At 35.5% G+C, this 22,530-nt stretch overlaps 2 protein-coding genes across 2 annotated transcripts; one reads left to right on the top strand and one right to left on the bottom strand.

Moving 5' to 3' along the window:
- The first annotated feature begins 2,408 nt into the window (after window positions 1-2,408).
- Window positions 2,409-12,710, top strand: LOC110775641 (cyanidin 3-O-glucoside 5-O-glucosyltransferase (acyl-glucose)). Its single transcript, XM_021980250.2, has 12 exons — window positions 2,409-2,782; window positions 3,247-3,299; window positions 3,385-3,460; window positions 8,774-8,845; window positions 8,940-9,027; window positions 9,206-9,461; window positions 9,651-9,766; window positions 9,859-10,082; window positions 10,666-10,694; window positions 10,789-10,882; window positions 10,989-11,079; window positions 12,159-12,710. Exons 1-12 carry the CDS (start codon window positions 2,569-2,571, stop codon window positions 12,409-12,411), a joined length of 1,566 nt encoding a protein of 521 aa, XP_021835942.2. The 5' UTR covers window positions 2,409-2,568; the 3' UTR covers window positions 12,412-12,710.
- Window positions 12,711-13,530: 820 nt separating this feature from the next.
- LOC130463569 (uncharacterized) lies at window positions 13,531-16,620 on the bottom strand. Its single transcript, XM_056832736.1, has one exon. It carries the CDS (start codon window positions 16,618-16,620, stop codon window positions 13,531-13,533), a length of 3,090 nt encoding a protein of 1,029 aa, XP_056688714.1.
- Window positions 16,621-22,530: the final 5,910 nt, after the last annotated feature.

Here is a 22,530-nt window from a genome sequence, read left to right as displayed (position 1 = left end):
TCACGGCTTTTCCGCATATTTCTAGAGAGTACTATATAAACTCTTTAAGTCATAACGTAATTGTATTATGTAATTTGTACTTCTCAAAATCAATAAAAAATTCCTCCCTTCTGCCTGTGGACGTAGCTAACACATTGTTAGTGAACTACGTTAAATATCTGCGTTCTTTATTTACGTTATTTAATCTTTCTTTGCTTCTGTTATAACAGAAATATATATAGAATGCACTATCTATGACTAAGCATTTTAATATTGATATAATGCTTTAGTTTTTTAATGCAAATGAGCCACAAGGCAATACAAATTATAAACAATGTACAAGGCCGAACCAGTATAACCAATATATTACATAATACTAAAACGGACACCAGAAATGACATGTGTCAGTTCCTTGTGCAATATTTTCCCGCCCCAACATTTTTTTAATATTTTTACTTTTTATAAAAAAAATTGCATCACACTTTTTAGGAAACTAAGATAAAAATGTAAATCAATTACCATAAATGTAAATACATAATATCTTATTGGGGGAAAGATGAATCTATATTACTTTTTTCCTTTATAATTTGATTTTATTTAATTTCTGTATAATTAATTTTTTAATTTGATAACAAATTTAAATAGTATTGATGAATTGACTTCTAATATTAGTCTACTGGTAATAATAATACATGGTGATTACAGATGTTAATTGAAATAATAATACATGGTAAGTAGACTAACATTAGAAACCCATTTATCAAAATTGTAATCGATTCACCCTATTTGACTAGCTCAGTTATGCTCGGGTCTTTTTGGGTTATCTATTTTTTAAAATAGCTCTCTGGTCACTCTTTTTTGACAAAAATTAGTCTTGGATTTTGGGTTTGGTTAAATTTGTTAGATCGATCTACATACAAGTGTACAACAATAATCCTTAATTTTTAGTTCATTTAATATTTGTTTACACACTTTGAATTTACACTTTTGCATATATTATTTAATATTTAATTACTATTGAAATAAGAAATTTATTTTTGTAACAATCGTGCGTTGCACGGGTCCTAACCTAGTTACCAGTAATTATCAGTGGTGGAGGGAGGGAGTTTAAGTGAGGTCTCGTGACTCCACTTGCCCAAAAAAAAAAAAAAAAAAAAAAAATCTAATTTTAGTTAAATTTTCATTATTTTTAAAAAATACTTAACTTAAGTTAAAATTTTATTAATTTTTAAGTAGTGATCCACTACTTATACTTTCTGAATTCGCCATAAAAGTGTAGCCAGAACATTTTTATTGGGGCCCAAATATACTACAAATATAAAGTATGTTATTACGGAATATATTGATCATATCCCTTCGAGAAAAAAAATATATACTCTTTAATAATTTTTTAAAAAAAAGGGGGAAGAAAAGGACAACTAAGTGCATGTGTTAGAGGCTTTAACACGTGATCAACATACATCCACATTGTTTTAAAGCTACTTATTTTTTATGTTATTTACTTACAACATTTACTACTTATTCACAGTCATAAAGGGGTGCCGCGCCATGGCCTACCCAGGCCCCATTGGCTCCGCCCATGTCGCCACTCATAATTATATGAGCTAAAATGGAAGAGATAAAGGACTAGCAAGTGTAACGAAATACAAGTAATTAATCACGTCGACTAAAATGAAACGAAAGAGTTGGAGGAATATTATATTCAATTATGAGAGAGATATGACGCCAACTATATAGAACAACATAGTTTGGAAGAACACGCTCCCTCGTTTTGAGGTTGTCTACATTGCTGGTCACCAGCGAAATAAGGTTCACATACCCACCTAAAAAAGTAAAATGGAAACATGACCCACCTTTAAATAAATGTGTAAAAGTGTTGTTAACTTGTTATATACTGTCATCGGTAATATAAGTATTGTCATTGTTATATATATATACTGTCATTGTGGTATTAAAATACTGTCATAATCACCCAAAAAAATGAAATTATGTATACAACTGTAATGAAATATATAAAATAAAGAGACCATTTAAATGAATGGATAAAAGTGTTGCATATTAAATGAATGGGTAATAGTATGTATACAAGTGTTATATAAGTATTTCATCGTTTGCATAAATATTGTCATTGTCGTATTAAAATACTGTCATTGTTGTACTAATTACTGTCATTGTTGCCGATAATTAATACTTTATTTGACTTTTCAACTCATGAGAGAAAATTACCATTTAACCCCGAATATGAAGTAATTGTGCCGCTGTCCACCAGTGATGTATCCTCCCTCGTTTTAGTGGTTAAAAATGAGTTGAAATTAATATCTTGACATGAAAAAGACTAAAAGATATCCACTTTGAAATGGGTGGTACTAGAATAAAGAATGATTGCCTTTCCAAAAGTGGATGCGAAAAAGTGATCTCACATTATAAAAATTTGAAAAATTTAAAGAATATGTATGGAGACAAGAATACGTGTAGCGTGCTAACGTTTTTTACCAATAAAAAAAATGAAACAAAGTTTGAATTCGTAACTATAGCTTAGCTTCTTTAATTTTCAAGACTCAAGCACTTCCCAATTTATTTGGAGAGAAAATGGGAATGAGGGTAGTACTTTGGTTGTGTTTGTTGCCTCTATGCTTTGATTTTTTACGCGCAGTTGCTGGAAGTGAAGGCAAAGAGTATAATCGTAACGATTTTCCTAAGGATTTCGTATTTGGTGTTAGTACCTCAGCTTATCAGGTAGAGGGAGCAGCATTGGAGGATGGGAGGAAGCGCAGTATTTATGATACTTTTGCTCATCGTTCAAGTAAGTTTTTTTGTTTTATTTCCTATACTACTAATCACTCATGGTATATGATAATTACGTACTTCAGTAAGCTAATCACGTCAATCTTTAATGTTCTTTTCAAGCTCTCTCATATTTCTACATGTTTAATTAAATACATACGAAGTATATGAGATGGACTTTTTAATAAATTGAAATAGTGTGTTGGATGTCACCTAATTGGCTAATTTAATTTGTTAAAGATTTAAAGGTATTATTTGACAATTGGTTGTTTGATGTTGGTTGTTGGCTCTTTCTTTACTCTGCTAGTTTGACTAATTGGCTCAAATGACTTTAAATATTCGATGTTTTACTATTGGTTGGAATGGCGACGTGTACTCAATGTTTTCATCATTCCTCTTCTCATTAATTTTTTTATCATTAAGTTTTTTTTTTTTTTTCATACGGAGTATATCATTATGTATAAAATGCATGTTAAATTTCAGAGCATGAGACGCAAAATCCGGATGTAGGATGTGATCAGTATCATAAATACAAGGTGAGCACCATTCAATTATTCTAACAATGCTCAAAAAAAGCATTGTGGTTTTTTTATCACTAAATGTAGGTTATCTATGTATCAGGAAGATGTTAAACTCATGGTAGAAACAGGATTGAATGCCTATCGATTTTCTATATCATGGTCGAGATTAATACCAAGTAAGTTACCACCAATTTAAAAACATTATGAGTACCACTATTACCACCATAAGTCATAACCTTGTTTGCCAAATTAAATAGTGCATTATATTGTTTCTGAACGGAGGATATAATACTTATATGTGGAAGATATCATTTTAGCATCTCATAAATAAATTTTTTCTAGGAAATTATATTTAAAATACCTTAACATTTTGTCAGAATTCTCCTTCTAGGATAAATTATGTCTGAGAGAAAAGATTGAGAGAGAGAAAACTTAAGAAAATAGAGTTGTATTATTGAGATGATCAACTAAAATACAATGAATATGGTGTATATATATACAAGTTGGACAGACACATTCAGTGATGTGTTTAAGCCAATCACAATACTTGATTTGTACACCTCAAATCATACAGCTAGTTATTACATCAATCATAAATAGAATTTCTTATAACAACCTTTTGATTTCAAGGGAAATCAGTTAGGAATGCTTCTAGAAGCTAACTTGGAACTTAGTGCATTGCTGAAGTTGTTATTATGCTGATGTATGGCTGCATTGCTGATGTTGGTTGTGTTGCTTCCGTTCAGTTATTGGTCAGCATGATGACATTGTTGTAAACCAACACCCCCCTCAAACTAGACATAGGGAACACATTGACCATGCCAAGTTTGCTGGATAAAGTTCTATGATGAGTACTAGGAAGAATTTTGGTAAAAATATCAGCAAGTTGATTTTGAGTAGGTAGATAACTTAACTGAAGCAACCCATCTAAGACCTTGTCTCTAGTGAAGTGACAATCCACTTCAATGTGTTTTGTCCTCTTATGAAAGATGGGATTAGTAGCAATATGTATAACAGATTGATTGTCACAATGTAGTTCAACATGTTTAAGATTAGTGACACCTAGTTCTTCAAGTAATCTAATTATCCAGGTGACTTCTCCAGCAGCTTGAGACATTGCTCTATACTCAGTTTCAGAAGAGCTTTTAGAAATAGTAGATTGCTTCTTGGATTTCCAACTGATAGGAGAGTTGCCTAGAAGAACATACCCTATGACAGATCTTCTTGTAGTAGGGCAAGCAGCCCAATCTGAGTCAGAGAAGGCTAGGAGAGTAAGCTTATCAGTTGCCTTTAATAGAATCCCTTGGCCTGCAGTGTTGCTAATATATCAAAGAGTGTGAGTAAGTGCCTCAATATGCTGAAGTTTAGGGGAATGCATAAACTGACTGAGGGATTGAACAGCAAAAGAGATATCAGGTCTAGTATATGTTAGAAAATTCAGCTTTCCCACATAGCACCTATAAAGTTCAGCATTGGGATAATCTTCTCCTTCAGTAGAAAGTTTAAGATTGAGTGGAAAGGGAGTGACAACAGGTTTAGATATGTCCAACTCACAATCTTGAAGAAGTTCCTTGGTGTACTTCTTTTGTGTTAGAATATAGCCTTCATTAGTGTGGCTGACTTCAATGCAAAGAAAGAAATTAAGAACACCAAGATCTTTGATGCTGAAGGTAAGATGAAGGTGGTTTTTGAGATCATTGATAACAGATTCATTAGAACCAGTGATGATGATATCATCAACATAGACTGCAACTATAGTGATTTTAGTTGAGGTATTTTTGATGAACAATGAATAGTAATTTCTTGATTGATTGACCCCTGAGACTTGAGTTCTTGGTGGAGTCTAGCAAACCACTGTCTTGATGCCTACTTAAGACCATATAAGGATTGTTAAGCTTGCAAACAAAACCAGGAGGAGCTGTTACACCTTCAGGCACCTTCATGTACACTTCTTCATCAAGTGTGCCATGAAGAAATTCATTGTTTATGTCTAATTGAAACAACTTCCAGTTTTTGTTGGCAGCAAGACTAATCAAACATCTCACAATTGACATTTTAACTACAGGAGAGAAGGTCTCATGGTAATCTATTCCATATTTTTGAGTGAAGCCTTTGGCAACCAATCTAGTCTTATATCTCTCAACTGAACCATCAGTATTCTTCTCAATCCTGTACACCCACTTACAACAAATTGCCTTTTTTCCTTTAGGAAACAAAACAAAATCCCAAGTATTATTGTGTTGTAGAGCTGTTATCTCCTTGTCCATGGCTTCAATCCACTGAGAATCTTTAGCAGCTTCAGAGTAAGTTGTTGGTTCAACAAGTTCCATATGAGCAGTAATCAACAATTTGTGATGTACTGGCAGACTTTCATAAGCTACCAGATTGCACCAATGTCTTGTTGGTTTTTTACAAACAAAATCCTTCAAATGGGAAGGAGTTTTTGTAGGTCCAGTAGATTTCCTGGGTGCTGGTGGACTGTTTGGTGGTGAAATATGAGAGAATGTATCTGGTGTAGGAGAGAAGGTTGGACTGGATGTATGTTGAGTAGAAGAGGTATTGTTTGGATCATTGTGTGTAAAAGGTTCTGTGTGAGTATCTAAATGAGGTTGAGGAATATTTGTAGAGCATAATTCTGAAGTACAGGGAGTAACAACAGGTAAGAAGAATTGATTAGAATAAGCCAAATCAGGAGTGGTTGAAAAGTGGAATGGAAAGTGGTGTTCATGAAAAACAACATCTCTGGTTATAACAAATTTCTTTTGTGGCAAGGTTAAGTACTTTATAAGCTTTTTGATGTGGGGGGGTAACCAAGCAAGACACATGGGGTTGCTCTAGGATCAAATTTTGATATGTGAATTGTAGGAGTACTGATGAAACATAGGCATCCAAAAACTCTCAAGTGAGATAGATCAGGTGGTTTGTTAAACAATCTTTCATAAGGAGTGGTGAAGTTAATACTTCTCAGTGGCATCCTATTGGTCAAATAGGTTGCAGTAAGAACACAATCACTCCAATATTTGTTAGGTAGTTTGGTTTAGAAAGAGAGAGCTCTTGCAGTTTCCAGAAGGTGCTTGTGTTTCCTTTCAACAACACCATTTTGCTGTGGTGTATAACTACAACTTTTCTGATGTAGAATACCTTTACTTAGGAACAAAGCTTTCATCTCTCCTTCAGTTAGGTCAAGAGAATTATCAGATCTTACTTGTTTGACTGTAAAACCAAATTGATTTTCAACATAGACAAAGAAATCATGCATTGTTTTGACAGAATCAGTCTTATTTTTCATTAGATTAGTCCAAGTCATCCTAGTGTAGTCATCCACAATGGTGAGGAATTGATTACATCTAGCAGTATCATACACAGAATAGGGACCCCATACATCTATATGTAATAGCTCAAAAGGTTGAACTGTTTTGATGCTACTTACTCTGGTTTGTTTAGCTAAGGGACATATTTGACAAAAACACTCAGCTAAACAACCTTTGACATCAACTCCTTTGATGTTCTTTATTTTTCCAAATGACATATGTCCAAGTCTAAGATGCCATAGCTTTGCTTCTTCCACCTCAGAAACACTTGAGAATGCATGATTAGTGAATATAGAAATGCTGTCAAACTTTAACAGATCCTTATTGAAACTGTATAGGCCTTTGTCCAATCTACCAAGCAGAGTATGCTTGTTCTTGGAAAGGTCCTGTGCAAAACAATCATTATTTGTAAATGATATTGAACACTGATCATCACAGCACAACTTGGAGATTGAAATCAAATTTAATTGAAACCCTGGAACATGCAAGACACCCCTTAGGATAATTGTACCTAGATCAACTTCACCTTTGTGTGTTACTGTAAGTTATGTGCCATCAGGAATGGTGATGGTGTGAAACTTATCATTTACTGACTCAATAGTGCTAAACATAGTCAAATCTGAGCACATGTGATCACTTGCCCCATTGTCTAATATCCACTTAGTTTTAAAGTTAGACAAAAGACAAAATATACCTTTCAGATGAGAGCTGGTTGCCAGACCAAGTGAGCTAGAGCCATGATGCTCAGCTTGACTAGCAACCTTTTGATTAGTGAGGAAAGTTGCATGTACAGTGCCTTGTTATGCATTTCCTGTAACTTCTTTTTCAACAAATTCCTCTGAATGTGCAGCTGCTGCAACTCTTTGGGATAGCCATGTAATTTCCAGCACTTATCAACTGTATGGTTTTTTATCTTGCAATGTTCACAGAACAAGTTGTTCCTTTTATAAGTGAAGTTTCTTGATGAATTTCCTCCACCTGCATTCTGTGAGCCAAAAGAAGAGATATATTGTGTCTTGTATGCTTTACTGTTAGAGAATTTCCTAGCAGCAAAAATTGTGGATTCTAAACCATGACTTCGATTACTATTGACTTCTTTCTGTTGCTCTTCTTGAAGTAGAAGTCCATATGCTTTTGATATTGTTGGCAAGGGTGTCATCATGAGAATTGTGCTTTTGGAGTGATCATATTTTTCATTCAATTTCATTAAGAACGGAATGAGCCTTTGATCTTGTTGAGATTTCAGAAGTTTATGTGTTAGAGTGCAACTACAATCATTGCATCTATTCCATATTCTGAAGTTAGTAGAATTTGATGTTGGTTGACTGAGGCTTCCATCAACAAAACATAGCTTGTTTCTTACTGAAAGTGCTATCATCATAGACCGCTTCCGATCATTGAAGCATTTTCCATCAAAAATGATATTGACCAATTTGGTCGCATTAAGATCATTGTTGCTTAAGTAATAAGCAGAATTTGGATTGAGTGCAGGATCTACTTGATCGGGCATAGTGAAATTGAAGAATCTTGAGTAAACTTTCAAGAATTTGAGTCAACCAGAATTGATTTGCTCAATCAATTCAGCTATTTGATCCAAAAAATTCAGCTGTTTCAAACAGTCTGAATCAAAACAGCTACGAATTAGAGTGAAAACAGGAAGTATTTGCGGAAAAATTGAGCAGGATCTACAGATCAAGCTCTGATACCATGTCAGAATTCTCCTTCTAGAATGAATTCTGTTTGAGAGAAAAGATTGAGAGAGAGAAAACTTAAGAAAATAGAGTTGTATTATTGAGATGATCAACTAAAATACAATGAATATGGTGTATATATATACAAGTTGGACAGACACATTCAATGATGAGTTTAAGCCAATCACAATGCTTGATTTGTACACCTCAAATCATATAGCTAGTTATTACATCAATCATAAATAGAATGCCTTATAACAACCTCCTGATTTCAAGGGAAATCAGTAAGGAATTCTTCTAGAAGCTGACTTGGAACTTAGTGCATTGCTGAAGTTGTTATTATGCTGATGTATGGCTGCATTGCTGATGTTGGTTGTGTTGCTTTCGTTCAGTGATTGGTCAGCATGATGACATTGCTGTAAACCAACACATTTACATTTATATACTTGTCATTTGCAATTTAACTTTTCGATCCCTCTGTTTATAGATGGTAGAGGACCTGTTAACCCTAAAGGGTTAAGATACTACAACAACCTCATCAATGAACTTATAAGTCATGGTAATATTTACTTTGCTGAATATTTAATTACATTAATATTAAGATAAAAATATTATCTACGTACACGGATAACTATTTCAACTTCAATTTGCAGGAATTGAGCCACATGTAACATTAACGCATACGGATACACCACAAGTCCTTGAGGATGAATATGGAGGTTTCCTTGACCCGAGGATCATGTATGTGCTCTTTTAAATTCAAAACTTACAAAGAAGATATACTACGTTGTACGAACTAGTATCTTTTAGTACACTGTAGTTTTTTTAATGTACGTAAATCGTGCATCACGTGCATATATTCAACTTATTTCATTATTGAATTATAATTGTTGTTATGGATATATACATGTGCATGCAGAGAAGACTATACATCATACGTAGATGTTTGCTTTAGAGAATTTGGTGATAGAGTTCGACATTGGACAACATTCAATGAGGCGAACATCTTCGTCATTGGTGGTTATGATGTGGGGATTACACCCCCAAGTAGATGTTCTTCACCATTTGGAATCCATTGTACAGGAGGAAACTCGACTACTGAGCCATACGTTGTTGCCCACATAATACTATTGGCGCATGCATATGCTGTAAGGATATATAAGGAAAAGTATCAGGTATGCTATTTCCCGTTTGAAACCATTAAATTGACATGTATACTATTTTGAAATGTCTGTAACGAAATAACATGCTGCCCACTATATATGTATATATATGCTAGATACGAAGTATGACATGCATCTTCCTAGCGTTCCATTAATTAATTATTTGGTAAGTTTATATGTAACACAATATGGTACGTATAGGCCAAACAACTTGGATTTATCGGGATGAATCTCCTTTGTTACCATTTTAGTCCTCTTACGAACAAAAGTGAAGACGTGATTGCAGCTCAAAGATCCTACGATTTTTATATTGGCTGGTACGTTCTAGATTAAATTCTCATAAAGCTCTCATCGATCTTAAGATTATAATGCTTACTTTTGCGTTATTATTATGCTGGATATTTATTAGGTTTATGCACCCCTTGACATATGGTGATTACCCTGAAATAGTGAAGAAAAATGCCGGCTCAAGAATTCCGGTTTTCTCAAAAACAGAATCAAAATTAGTGAAGGGCTCATTTGATTTTATTGGAATTAACTACTATACTGTCATGATGATCAAAGACAACTCTATAAGCCTCACCAAAATGCCCAGAGATCTTTTTGCTGACATGGCAGTGGAGTGGCTAATGGGTATGTTTCATATCTTTAATCAATACTTCAATTCGTCATCAATATCTAGTATTTAAAAAGGAAGACCATGGTTTATTAAATGACATATGTCATCTCATCTTTCCTCTATTAATTTTTTTTTTTTTTTCAAATTTTACTTTTGTTGTTTGTTTCAGAAATTATTTTATAGCTTTAACACCACAATTATCTTCCCCATTGAAAATAAATTCATCATTTAATTCACATAACTTTTTTCACCCAATCTCCCTCCTTAACACTCGATATTGATCCACCATCTAATTTGTATATTTTTTTCAAATTTCAACCCACTGAAATCACATTCCCTCGACAAAATTAACACTTTAAAGACTACTTATCAACCACTATATAGTTACCCGTCCATTGAACGGACTCAAGAGCTAGTTGTAAATAATAATTTCCTCCATTGATTTTTAGTTGTGACATTTTTGCATTTACCCTATTCACGTACAATATTTTAATTATCTTTTACATTTTGTTTTAAAAAAACATAGTAACATGAAATTTTGTTAGCATAACATATTTATATAATTTCTAATAACATTGTGTAATTTCTATCTTACAGATCCTAATACGAGTGAAGTGCCGATGGAGGTAAGGTCGGGTGTTAAAATAATTAAATCAAGCCTTAAGATCGATTATGGCTTATATTTTTATTATCTCTTACGTTTTTATTATCATATCCTAGTTTGTGTTTCCCAACGAAGCATGGGGCCTAGAGCGAGTACTGGAGCATTTCAAAGAAGTTTATGAAAATCCTACTATCTTTATCCATGAAAATGGTTATTTCCTTTATTTTCTTTACCATTTTGTTGAACTATAGTATAATTTCTTTTAATTAAGTATAAATTAATTACATTTAATTAAAATGGACGAACTTGGTTGCAGGACAAGCGTCGAATTATAACACGTCAATAAATGATCCATTCAGGGTTGAGTACATACATGCTCATATTGGGAGTTTGCTTAATGCTGTGAGGTAAGCCTAGCTACTAGATCCGAACATGCATCATGATTCATGACATAACACACTGCTAATTAATTAGTTGATTACAATTCGTTAATAATTAGTACTTCCTCTGTCCTTTAGTATAGTACATCATAAATGTCAAAAAAAATGAGATTAAAAAAGTATAGTAAATCATTAGTATAAGATAAATATTTAGGATTATTTTTGTGTGTACCTGTTCTACAATAATATTAGTGTGGACCCAGAATAATAGTTTTCTCTGGCACCCTTTTTACACACATAGAGACCTGTATTGCTTATACAGTGACTATAATAAATTAAACACTAAAATTCTTAAACATACTAACCATTTTTTGAATCATAGTAACCCTATGTTTTTAAAATAAAATTGTGACTTAAAATCAAAGTATTCACACATACGTAATAACATGTATCAAAGACACCAATTTGATAATTTTTTCAAAATAATCCTAATAAACATGCCAAAATAAATTAGAAATAAATTATTGACCTTTATTTAAGGCATGGTCCACAATAAATTTAGTGTGAACCAAGTCCATTTAAGAGTAAACCAAATATTTATCCATCAAAAATCTGTTTTAATTAGTGAAAACCCATAAATGCTTATTTTTGGGTTATCCTAACCCACACTTATTTCTGGCCAAACATTCATGTTCAACTCTAATTGTACGCATTATGTCCTTACAGATATGATAGATCGTATTTGAAAGCAATTCTAAATTTGCTTCATAGGCCCATCTATTATTTATTTTTATTTTTATTTTTTGACAAGAAGCTATTAATTTTGTTAATGGTGATTATTAAAGCATTATATAAGCCCTTTAATTGATTCATTTAAGTTTTCTAAATTGTAGAAATGGATCCAATTACAAAATAGTTTTTGTATATGGTCACTATTGGACGTATATGAATTATTTCCACTTATTTTAGAAAAAATAAATTTAAGCTTCGTATATAAATACTACTAATTAATAACTACATAGTGCTGATAAGTTTTAATAATTTCAGATGCGTGAAAATCATATGAACATAACGAACCCTATATGACTTGGTTTGTTATATTGCAGAAATGGATCAAATACAAGAGGGTACTTTGTATGGTCATTATTGGACGTATACGAACTGTTATTTGACTTCGACTATACCTTCGGGTTATATTATGTTAATTACAGTGATCCAAAATTGACAAGACATCCTAAGTTATCTCAAAAATGGTACTCTGAATTTTTGAAGGGAAACTACGCAACTACTGCGGATATAGGAATCAATCAAGTAGAGAATACAACGACTCTCGATGCCCTCCAATATAGTGCTTCATAATGCCGGTACTGCTGCACCGAAATTAAAGGAATACTATTCACAACAAAATTAAAAATTGTATACTGAAGAGAAAAGCCAAAAGTTTACGGAGTAGGAATATCATTGATAATTTCCCTTTTATTTATATCATACATTTTAGTTGTGATATGCTAGTTTATACGGAGTATTTCCTAATGTACCATAGGTCCATAGTCCATACTCCATAGGACTTAGAATGGGTACTGGATTGTTACAATTTACAAAGAGGTTTATCAAAATCCTCATATCATTATTTATAAAAATGGTTATATATTCTTCTTCCTAGCTCCTTTTCTTTAGTTCTTGTAATTATTTTGGATTATATACTTCAAGAACTCGTATAAATTAATTAAATTTAAATTAATTCATTCAAATCAAGTGGCAATTTATGATACATCCATAAATGATCCATGACGTGCAGACGCAATATGTAATATCTAAACACATACGATATATATATGGTTTAAATTTCAAAAAGTACGTACGACAACCATTTTATAAAAGAGTACTAGTAAAAAAAAAATGAGTGCATCTTAGATAAATTAGATGGAATCTGAACTTTTTAAGAGTTGGAGTGTACAACATACCACATAGATCAATAAATTTCATTCAGAGTGTGAACTATGAAGTATATGCAGTGTAAAGTTGAAGGACTTGTTCTATTGAGCTGAACTGAATTGAACTGAACCGATCTGAATGTTCTTGAATTTAATTTAACTTAACTGAATATTACCGAGTTGAAATAAATAATAAATAACAAATAATAAGTAATAAGTTATAAATAATACATAGTGAGTAGTAAGTAATAAGTAATAAGTAACAAGTAATAAGTAATAAGTAATAAGTAATAAGTAATAAATAATAAACAAAAATAATAAATAGTATATAATAAGTAATAAATAATAAATAATAAATAATAAATAATAATAAATACTCATAATTAATAACTAAGTAAAATAATTAGTAATTAATTTATAAATAATAATATACTCTATAAACGATACTTCGTATATAATAATAATAATAATAATAATAATAATAATAATAATAATAATAATTTTTTTTTTTTTTGACATATGCTCAAAGAACAAACTAAACAAACTACGCAAAAGTATTAAACCACAAAAGAGAAGTAGACGCTGCAGTTGCTAGCTCATGAGCCTGCTGCACTTGTTGACGATCAACCTTGTTGACACAACACCAAGAAAAGGTTTTCCCCACTTTCTTGATTTCCGCAACTGTCCACATGATTTGCACATCTAACATCGCATCCCCTCGCAACAGTTCAACTAACCGATGTGAATCAGTTAAAATTGTAACTCTTGTTATCAAAGACTGAGACGCCCACCGTAAACCTAGAAGACAAGCTTTAGCCTCTGATTGCAAAGCCGAATGAGAAGTGCCTGGCTGAGCTCCTCCCAGAATTCTCCCCTCCTGCAGATACTGACCATCTAGAACCCAACCCATTCCAGCATTCCCAGTAATCTTATGCCACGAACCATCCACCAAGATTATAGCTGGAGCACCCTGGTCTTCCGTACCCGAGATGATAGCCCTGAAAAAACCTGGTGGAAAACCTAAAGAATCCTCAGGAGGATGTAGAAACCCTAAATATGGGTGTTTTTGATTCCGAAGAAAACCATGTTCACTCATCCCCTTATTGATAAGCGCTTGAGCAATTGCAATTGTCGAAATCTCTCCCCTAAATACCCTGTTATTCCTAGTCAACCACAGGCCCCAAAGTGTACTAATAAAGGACACTATTCTCAGGCTGCGGTTCCCATCCTGGCGTTGAAATTGCCGGATATAAAACAGAAACCATTCCGAAAAGGACATAGTTTCATTGAATTCCGAGTGGATAGCTAGGGATCCACTCCTCCAAACATGTTGCGCAAAGTTACAAAACCGGAAGAGATGTTGTATGTCTTCTTCGCCACACCCACAAACATCACAGAGGATCGAGACCTGGATACCTTTTCGCCCCAGATTGACCTTGGTTGCCAAGCCATTATGAAGAAGTTTCCACAAGAATAATTTCCACTTAGGATGGATACCCGAGGACCAAAGCATCTTATAAATGTTATTCTGTGGGACGTTTATCATATCAGAAGATTCCTCAACTGCTAGCATAGCGTAGGCAGTCTTAACCGTAAATTTACCCGATTTATGAAAGTCCCAATAAAGAAAATCTTCAGTATCCGAAGTTGGAAGTTCAAGACCAACTATTTTACGAGCATCTTGGAATTCAAAGGCTATCTGGATCCTCTCATGGTTCCAACCCGCACCCAGAGGATGAATGAAATGATGGACTTTCCAATCCTTAGCTTGTTGTAATGTAACGTGAGAGCTATAAATAGGAATTCCACCCAGGACCCACTTGTTACCCCCTGCCGAAACTTTCTTCCCATTACCAATTTTCCAACTGCAACCTCTAAGAACATTGTTGAAAGCTCTTCCCATGCCCCGCATACCCCAGGAGAGACGTCGTCCGACCAACAAAGCTTGTATCCCAGTATGCAAAGGTTTCAAGAATTTACGGTCAACCGTAGCAGCTAGCATAGATTGGGAGTTACTACTTAAACGCCATACGTGCTTCATAAGTAAGGCCTTATTCAAGCATGAAGCACTTCGAATGCCCAGGCCACCTAGCCCTTTAGGATGCTGAAGAACTTTCTTACTAACCCAGTGAATCCCTTTAATTGACTTACTAGCCCAAAAGAACCGAGTTAAAATGGAATCAAGCTTGGTCGATATGGAAAGAGGAACTTCCATACAATTAAAAACATGGGAAACCATAGCAATAAGAACAGAATTGATAAGGATCAACTTTTGAGGTTGAGACAGATGACAAGAATTCCAAGCTGAAATCTTACCGGCAACCTTGTCAACTAAGAACTGAAAATTGGTATGCTTCTTCCCTACCAAATCAACTGGGACTCCAAGATGCATTCCAAAATTTTGAACCAATTGCATCTTAAAAATATCTTTGAAACCTTGTTGGTCAGCTACAGGGGTATTAGGACTAATTTTAAAATGAGATTTTTGTAAATTGAGTTGCTGACCTGAAATCCCGCAGAACCTGTTAAGAACTTTCACCAACTGGGAGCAACTATTAGTGGTAGCAGTAAAAAAGAGAAGTACATCATCAGCAAAGAAAAGATGTGTCATCTGGGGGCCACCTCTCATAAGTCGAATACCTTGAAAGTAACCTAAATCATTCCCCAACTGAAGCATTCTAGAGAGGACATCCATACAGAACAAGAACAAATAAGGAGATAAGGGATCTCCCTGACGAATACCACAGGTCGGTCTAAATTGATCAGAGATAGACCCATTGACTAGGACTTTATAGGATACCGTTGAAATACACTGGTGAACTAATTGAATCCAATGTTGAGGAAAACCATAAGCTCTAAGAACTTGGAGAAGGAAGTCCCAATGAACTCGATCATAGGCCTTACTCATGTCAATTTTAAGTGCGCCAAGGTAGCCTTTCCCTCTTCGTCTGGTGTTGATTTTCTCAATAAGCTCATGGCTCAGTAAAATATTATCTGTCATAAATCTGCCAGAAATGAAAGCATGTTGCGCTGGAGAAATTAAACTTGGCAACACAACTTTCATCCTCCCCACCAGACATTTCGAAGCACATTTGTATACAGTATTACAAAGGCTTATTGGTCTCAGATAACCTGTTTCTTCTGGCATTTCACGTTTCGGAATCATAACCAAAAGTGAATGATTCCATTCCTTGAGAAGATAACCTGTTGTTAAGAAACTCCGAACTGCATCACAAACTGAAGGTCTTACCTTTTCCCAATGTTTTTTGAAAAACCCTGCAGTAAACCCATCTGGACCTGGTGATTTAGAATCACCCATTGCAAACATCGAAGTCCTAATATCATTGTCCAAAAAAGGACTGCTAAGCATAGCTACCTGAGAAGAAGAAATCTGAGGCAACTGCAATTCTCGCAAGACTAATCCTACCTCATCGTTTGCAGGTAGGGCTAGATCACACTTGAAACCTTGTTTAAGGGAGTCAACCACAATATCCTGAACATGTTGTTGTCCCTCAACCCAATTACCACTCTGATCCTTAAGTGATAAAATTTTATTCTTTTTTTGCCTAACCTTGACCCTTGAATAAAGCAACTGTGTTGGAAAATCACCTTCCGCCATCCATCGCTCCTTCATTCTTTGTCTCCAAAATTGAACTTTTAGCGAAGCTTGTGAAAAGGCATCATCAACTTTATCAATATATTCCTCCCCTTGATTTAGAGTTTGCACCTTTGCCCCCACAGTTGCAAGTGTATCCACTCATATCTTTCCAATTGACACCCCATAATTTCTTATTCCTAAGGCACCAAGACCTAATTTTTAACCGAAGGGAAACTAATCTTCTTGACAGCAAAAACATTGAAGATCCTTGAGTATTATCCCTCCAAACATCATTAACCAAATGACAAACTTCTGCAAATTGAAGACACCAATTTTCAATTTGATAAGGTCTGAACTTCTTTAAAACGACAACATTATTGTCAAAGATAACAGCCGCATGATCCGAGGCCATGAAAGGTTGGTTTGTTATTTTGCTATCAGGAAAAGACATGAACCAATCATTAGTCATGTAACCTCGATCTAAACGCTCCAAAATTAAGCGATTTCCCAACTGCTTATTAGTCCAAGTAAATCTAGGTCCCGAGAAAGGAACCTCAAGGAGACGACTTTGTAAACGGAATTGAACAAAATCATCCCAACCCCGAATGAATGGAGACCCTCCCAACTTATCCTCAAACCACTCAACTTGATTAAAATCTCCCAAAATTAAACAGGTTGGATATAAGATAAGTAAATCTAAAACTTGATCCCAAACCCTATCCCTATCATCAATAAGAGGAGCACCATAAAAAAACATGATGTAGGAAATATTTATACAATTTTCCATTATCTTACATAGTACAAAATTTGGGGAACTTAAAACACATCTTACATCAAGATTAGCCCATCCCAGTACAAGTAAGCCTCCACTAGCCCCTATAGCATTGACACCAGTACAAAAGGTAGGATTACTAAAACTAAACATATTTGCAGCTAGAGACACTGACATTTTAGTCTCAGACAAAAACAAAAGTGTAGGGGAATGAACACGCATAAGCCAAAGGACATACGGTAACTTAGTAGAGTCCACACTATTTAATCCCCTACAATTCCAACTTATAACCTTCATGAAGTTGTAGAAGGCGATGCCTCCGCTTTATTGACAGAATATGACTGATCTGAGGACACCATTACCACAGCATCTATCATTGGACTATGCAAGTGTATAACACCAGGATCTTTCTTGAACTTTTTACCACATAAAGGGTGCACCTGCTTCTTCCCTCTCTTCTGTTTACCTCGACCATCTGAACTTCCATGGGTCTTCATTAACTCCTGCTGGACAGAAACATCCAAATCCCTAGCCAAGGTAGCATCAGAAACACATTTTGACTTCAAAACAGTCCTCCCACGTTGCTGAACCCACCTGTTAAAGCCACCTTTAAGCTCTAATTTTTTCAGCTTTAACTTCCTTCGTTTATGCTGCCAATTAGTATCTTGATACCATCGTTGAGAAGGCAAAACCCTGACAGAACTCCCTCTCTCACTTTCATAGCCTCTAGGGTGAGGTCTCTTTCGAGGCCAACTAGCTTCAAATTTCGAAGCTAAGGTTGAAGTAGGAGAATGCACAGGTGAAGGTCGTTGAGATGGTGTAGAGGGGTCAGATGATAACCCATCTGAACTACCATGACTCACTAAACTCCCAGTTCCCAGCTCCTTGAAAATTTGTGTATTATTAGGAATAACCAAAGGGGGAGGAACACTGACCCCCATTCCACGCCGAGAAGCCATATCAGCAAAACTACTATGAACTGATTGAGGAGGCAAAGAAGTATGCATAGCGAGAAACCTGCTACGAGGACTTGGAATAGGAGTGAACACTCCATTATAAAAAATTTGAGGTCTGCCCTCAACAAAGTTTTGTTCTGGAACTCGCAACCTTTGATCAACGGGGTGTTGCTGTTGTTGATAAGCCCCAAAACCTGCTGAATTTTCCTGACTGATCACATCAGTTGCTACCATATTCTCATTCAAATTTGAAACACCAATACCCCTTGAAAGTATACCTGCAGTAGTTGGAAGTCTAGATGACTCCCCAACCTCAAAAGTTGCATTATCACGACCAAAATGAAACTGAAAACCATGCTGAATCGTTGTTGTATGTGAAGGAAATAATGCCCTTGGTCCAAGTATGCATTCTATGTTAAGTCTAATAAATGCGGTTCAGTATTAATTAACAAGTTAATAATTCAGTGAGATCAAGTGAGCTGAATGCCTAGCTAGAGGCCGCTTCAGTTCAAGTGGAATTAATGATATTAATCCACAGCTTACTCTTGACTGAACCCGTAGGGTCACACAAATAGTACGTAAACGGATCAAGTATTTAATGGCATTAAATACTCCATCTATGAATATTCGGAACCGACGGATCTTGGTTTCAGTGGGAGCTAAGATCGTCACAGGCAAGAAATGAATACTCCGGAAACGATGATATTGCCGGAAACGGAAATATGGATCGTATCGGAAATATGAATATTATCCAAGTCGTAGATGTTACCGGAAACGGAAACATGGTACGTATCGAAAATATTATTGGAAATGGAAATATTACCAGAATCGGAAATATTGCCGGAAACGGAAATATTGTCAGAATCGGAAATATTGCCGGAATCGGAAAATAATTCCGAAAACGGAAATATTAAATATTTGTTCGAAACGGAAATTAATTCCGGAATCGGAAATATTAAATATTGTTCGTATCGGAAATAGATTCCGGAAATGGAAATTTAATCGGAAGCGTATCGTACGAATTAGCATCGGACGAGGCCTGCCGGACGAAGGCCCAGCACGAAGCCAGGCCATCGCCCAGCAAGCACGCACGCCACAGCCCAGCGCGCACAAGGCCACGCATGCGTGGGCCGCGCTGCGTGGGCTGCTGCTCGCATGCGTGGGCAGCCCTTGTGGCTGCCGTGTGTGTGTGAGTTTGAGCTCATGCGAGATTCCTGAATCTGCAAGAGTCAGTGTATGATTAAATGTCTATTCCTATTGGATAAATTGATTAAGTAGAATTCATGTAGAATTCTAATTCCAATTAATTCGCATCCTACTAGGATTACGATTCCTTTTCCATAACTCTATAAATAAAGGCCTAGGGGTCATAATTTATACACAAGTTTCAAAGTATTCAAAAGTGAGTTTTTGAGAGAAAATTCAAACACCCATCTTGCCCCAAAAGTGCCGAATTTTTCTGAGTACCTTAAGGGCGATTCTAGTTGGTCAATCTTAAGGCGGATCCGGACGTGCTGTGGACTTTCTACGGAGGGACGACACTTGGAGTCCTAAAAGACTTGTTCTTGTTCGGTTCGGGCGCAGCTAGGGAAGGCACGCAACAAAGAGTATGCATCTAATTATGCTATATGATTATGTGTAAATAATATGTTTCCTGGGTTAATGGTTGTTTCCGCATGATCTATGTAAATGTCATATGTATCATAACCTAACAGTGGTATCACGAGCCCCTTATTATTTTCATAATCTAAATTGCATGAACATGGTTAAATATTACAAATTTGCAAGAATTAAAAGGGGTGATTAATTTTCGTAATTGTTAATTAGTTGCAAATTGCGTTTATTTAATTATACGTACGCAGTTTTTCGGCAGTTTCTTCATTACTCATCCGAATTGAGTGATTTTTGTGTCAATTCCGCATGTAAAAGGCATTCTAAAATTTTGACAAAAATAGTATTTTTCTGCCGAACCCAGAATTCTCAAATTCGAAGCCTAACTATGACTTTTCGAAGGTTTTAGTTTTTCGAATGCAAAATTTCGTAAATTTAAGATGTTAAATTAAATATTTGCGATTCTTGTTGATAAATCTTGAATTTTTGATTGACCTATTGCATATGTTTAACAAGTTTGAATGCCTAGTCTTGTTAATTATGCAATCTAATTTGTAATTATGATTAATTTGTTGAAAATTAGAATAATTTAGAATTAATTTGATTTTCATAATTAATTGTAATTTAATTAGAAACCTATGATTAAAAACCACCATAAAAATTGTAAATTTACGATAAATTTTAAATTTTTATGACCTAGACTTGAATCCATATCAATCGGAAATCAATTGGATAATAAATTTTCGATTTTTCGCCCTAAAATTATGAAATTAATATTATTTATTAATTTGTCATTAATTTTAAATATAAATTTTAAATTTTATGCGATTCGTTCAAATAACTTGCACGCGCGAAGCAATGGACGCTTCGTGTTACCCTTAAGGGGTGTTGTATAATGCGGGCATGCGACGACGAGCAAGGGAGCTCGTCGCCCGTGCGGCACGAATGCAATGAGCAAGGCCGTAGTGCACGAGCACAAGGCAGCAGCCCTGCCTTGTGTCGTGTGCCACGAGCAATGAACGTATGGGCATGGGCGAGGGGCGAGCCAAGGCAGTCGCGTGTGGGCAGCAAGCGAGCTGCGCCACAGCGCGCGCTGCCTCGCACAACAGCGCGCAGCCTCGTGCGCAGCGAGCGCAAGCTCGCGTGCCACGAGCGCTGCGCCCAGCATCACTCGCGCGCACCAGCGAGCGATCTCGCGCGCCAGCGCGCGATCTCGCGCGCCAGCGAGCGATGCAGCGCCCCAGCGAGCGATGGCTCGCGCGCACCAGCGAGCGATCTCGCGCGCCAGCGCGCGATCTCGCGCGCCAGCGAGCGATGCAGCGCCCCAGCGAGCGATGGCTCGCGCGCACCAGCGAGCGATCTCGCGCACCAGCGAGCGCGGTAACGCGCGCGCGCTGCGAGCGATAGCTCGCGTGCGGTGGGCGCTGTGCGGAGGCTTGCGTATGGGACAGCAGCAGCTATGCAACGAGCGCATGGGCTGCGCGCACATGGCCAGCAATGGCTGTGTGCGTACAGCCCATGGGCGTGCAACGCGTAGGGTGTTTGCGTTACGATTAGATCGTTTTGAATGTTTAATTTGAAAATTTCAGTTCACGTAATTTTAATTAATTTTAAAATTAATAATTTGAATTAATTTCTTGGATTTTAATTTTGAATATTATAATTATAATAAATGGAATTTATTCTAATTATTTTACTAAAATTAAAATCATGAATTAATTTAAATGCGACTGAAATTAAATTAAATTTTTGGATTCAATTATAAATTTATATGAGCTTTAAATTTTAATTAAATTTGTATGTTTCCGGTTAGACTAGAAATACAATTTTATGTTTAAAATTAGTAAAGCATATGAATTTATTGGTTTGAGTGGGAGCGCTTTTTAGTCATAAACTCTTGATTAGGTCTACAAATCCTTAAGGTTAAAACAACTCGATTAGAATTAATAAGGACTGAATAATTGGTAGATTATTGGTGACCTTGATTAATTGCTGCAAATGTTTACGTGATGCATAATGTGTTTTACTAACCAGCTATGTGGGCCATTCATGATAATGAATGGGTGAATGGTATATATTGTATATGTACTGTTTTGCAGGTTATGAAGTGACTAGTATGGCCCAAATAGGATAGAAAATATGGTCTGCGTACCATTAATTTGAATGTAATTGGTCTAAAGCACCAAAGTTATTTTTCAATTCAAATATGGTCTGCGTACCATCAAATAGTTGTAATTAGTTATAGCTTATCCTATTTGAAGAAAATGGTGCCTCCCACGGAGATTTTCAAGACGGACTTTGAAGTCAAAGCTTCAAGATGAAGTCGGGCCATACTAGATCACAAATATCTTATGCATGTTTTAAGTTATTTATTGCTTTAAATATGTCTTAAAATGCATGAGATCAAAAGCTTGATTATGTTGCATGATTAAGGATTTTAGTTCACTTAAAATCTAACCAACATAGTAAGAGCCTTAAGTTCCAAACTTAAAAATTGAGTTAAAAGGTGCCATGCCAAAATATACACTTGCTTGGATATCCTTTACATCAATCTAGTAATAGTTTTCGCTCAGCGAGGTGTTACTTATTGGTCCTAAAGGGGCAAGG

Source organism: Spinacia oleracea, chromosome 6 (assembly GCF_020520425.1).
Source record: "Spinacia oleracea cultivar Varoflay chromosome 6, BTI_SOV_V1, whole genome shotgun sequence".
NCBI classification, from domain to species: Eukaryota; Viridiplantae; Streptophyta; class Magnoliopsida; order Caryophyllales; family Amaranthaceae; genus Spinacia; species Spinacia oleracea.
This window is presented reverse-complemented; position numbering and strand designations above follow the sequence as displayed.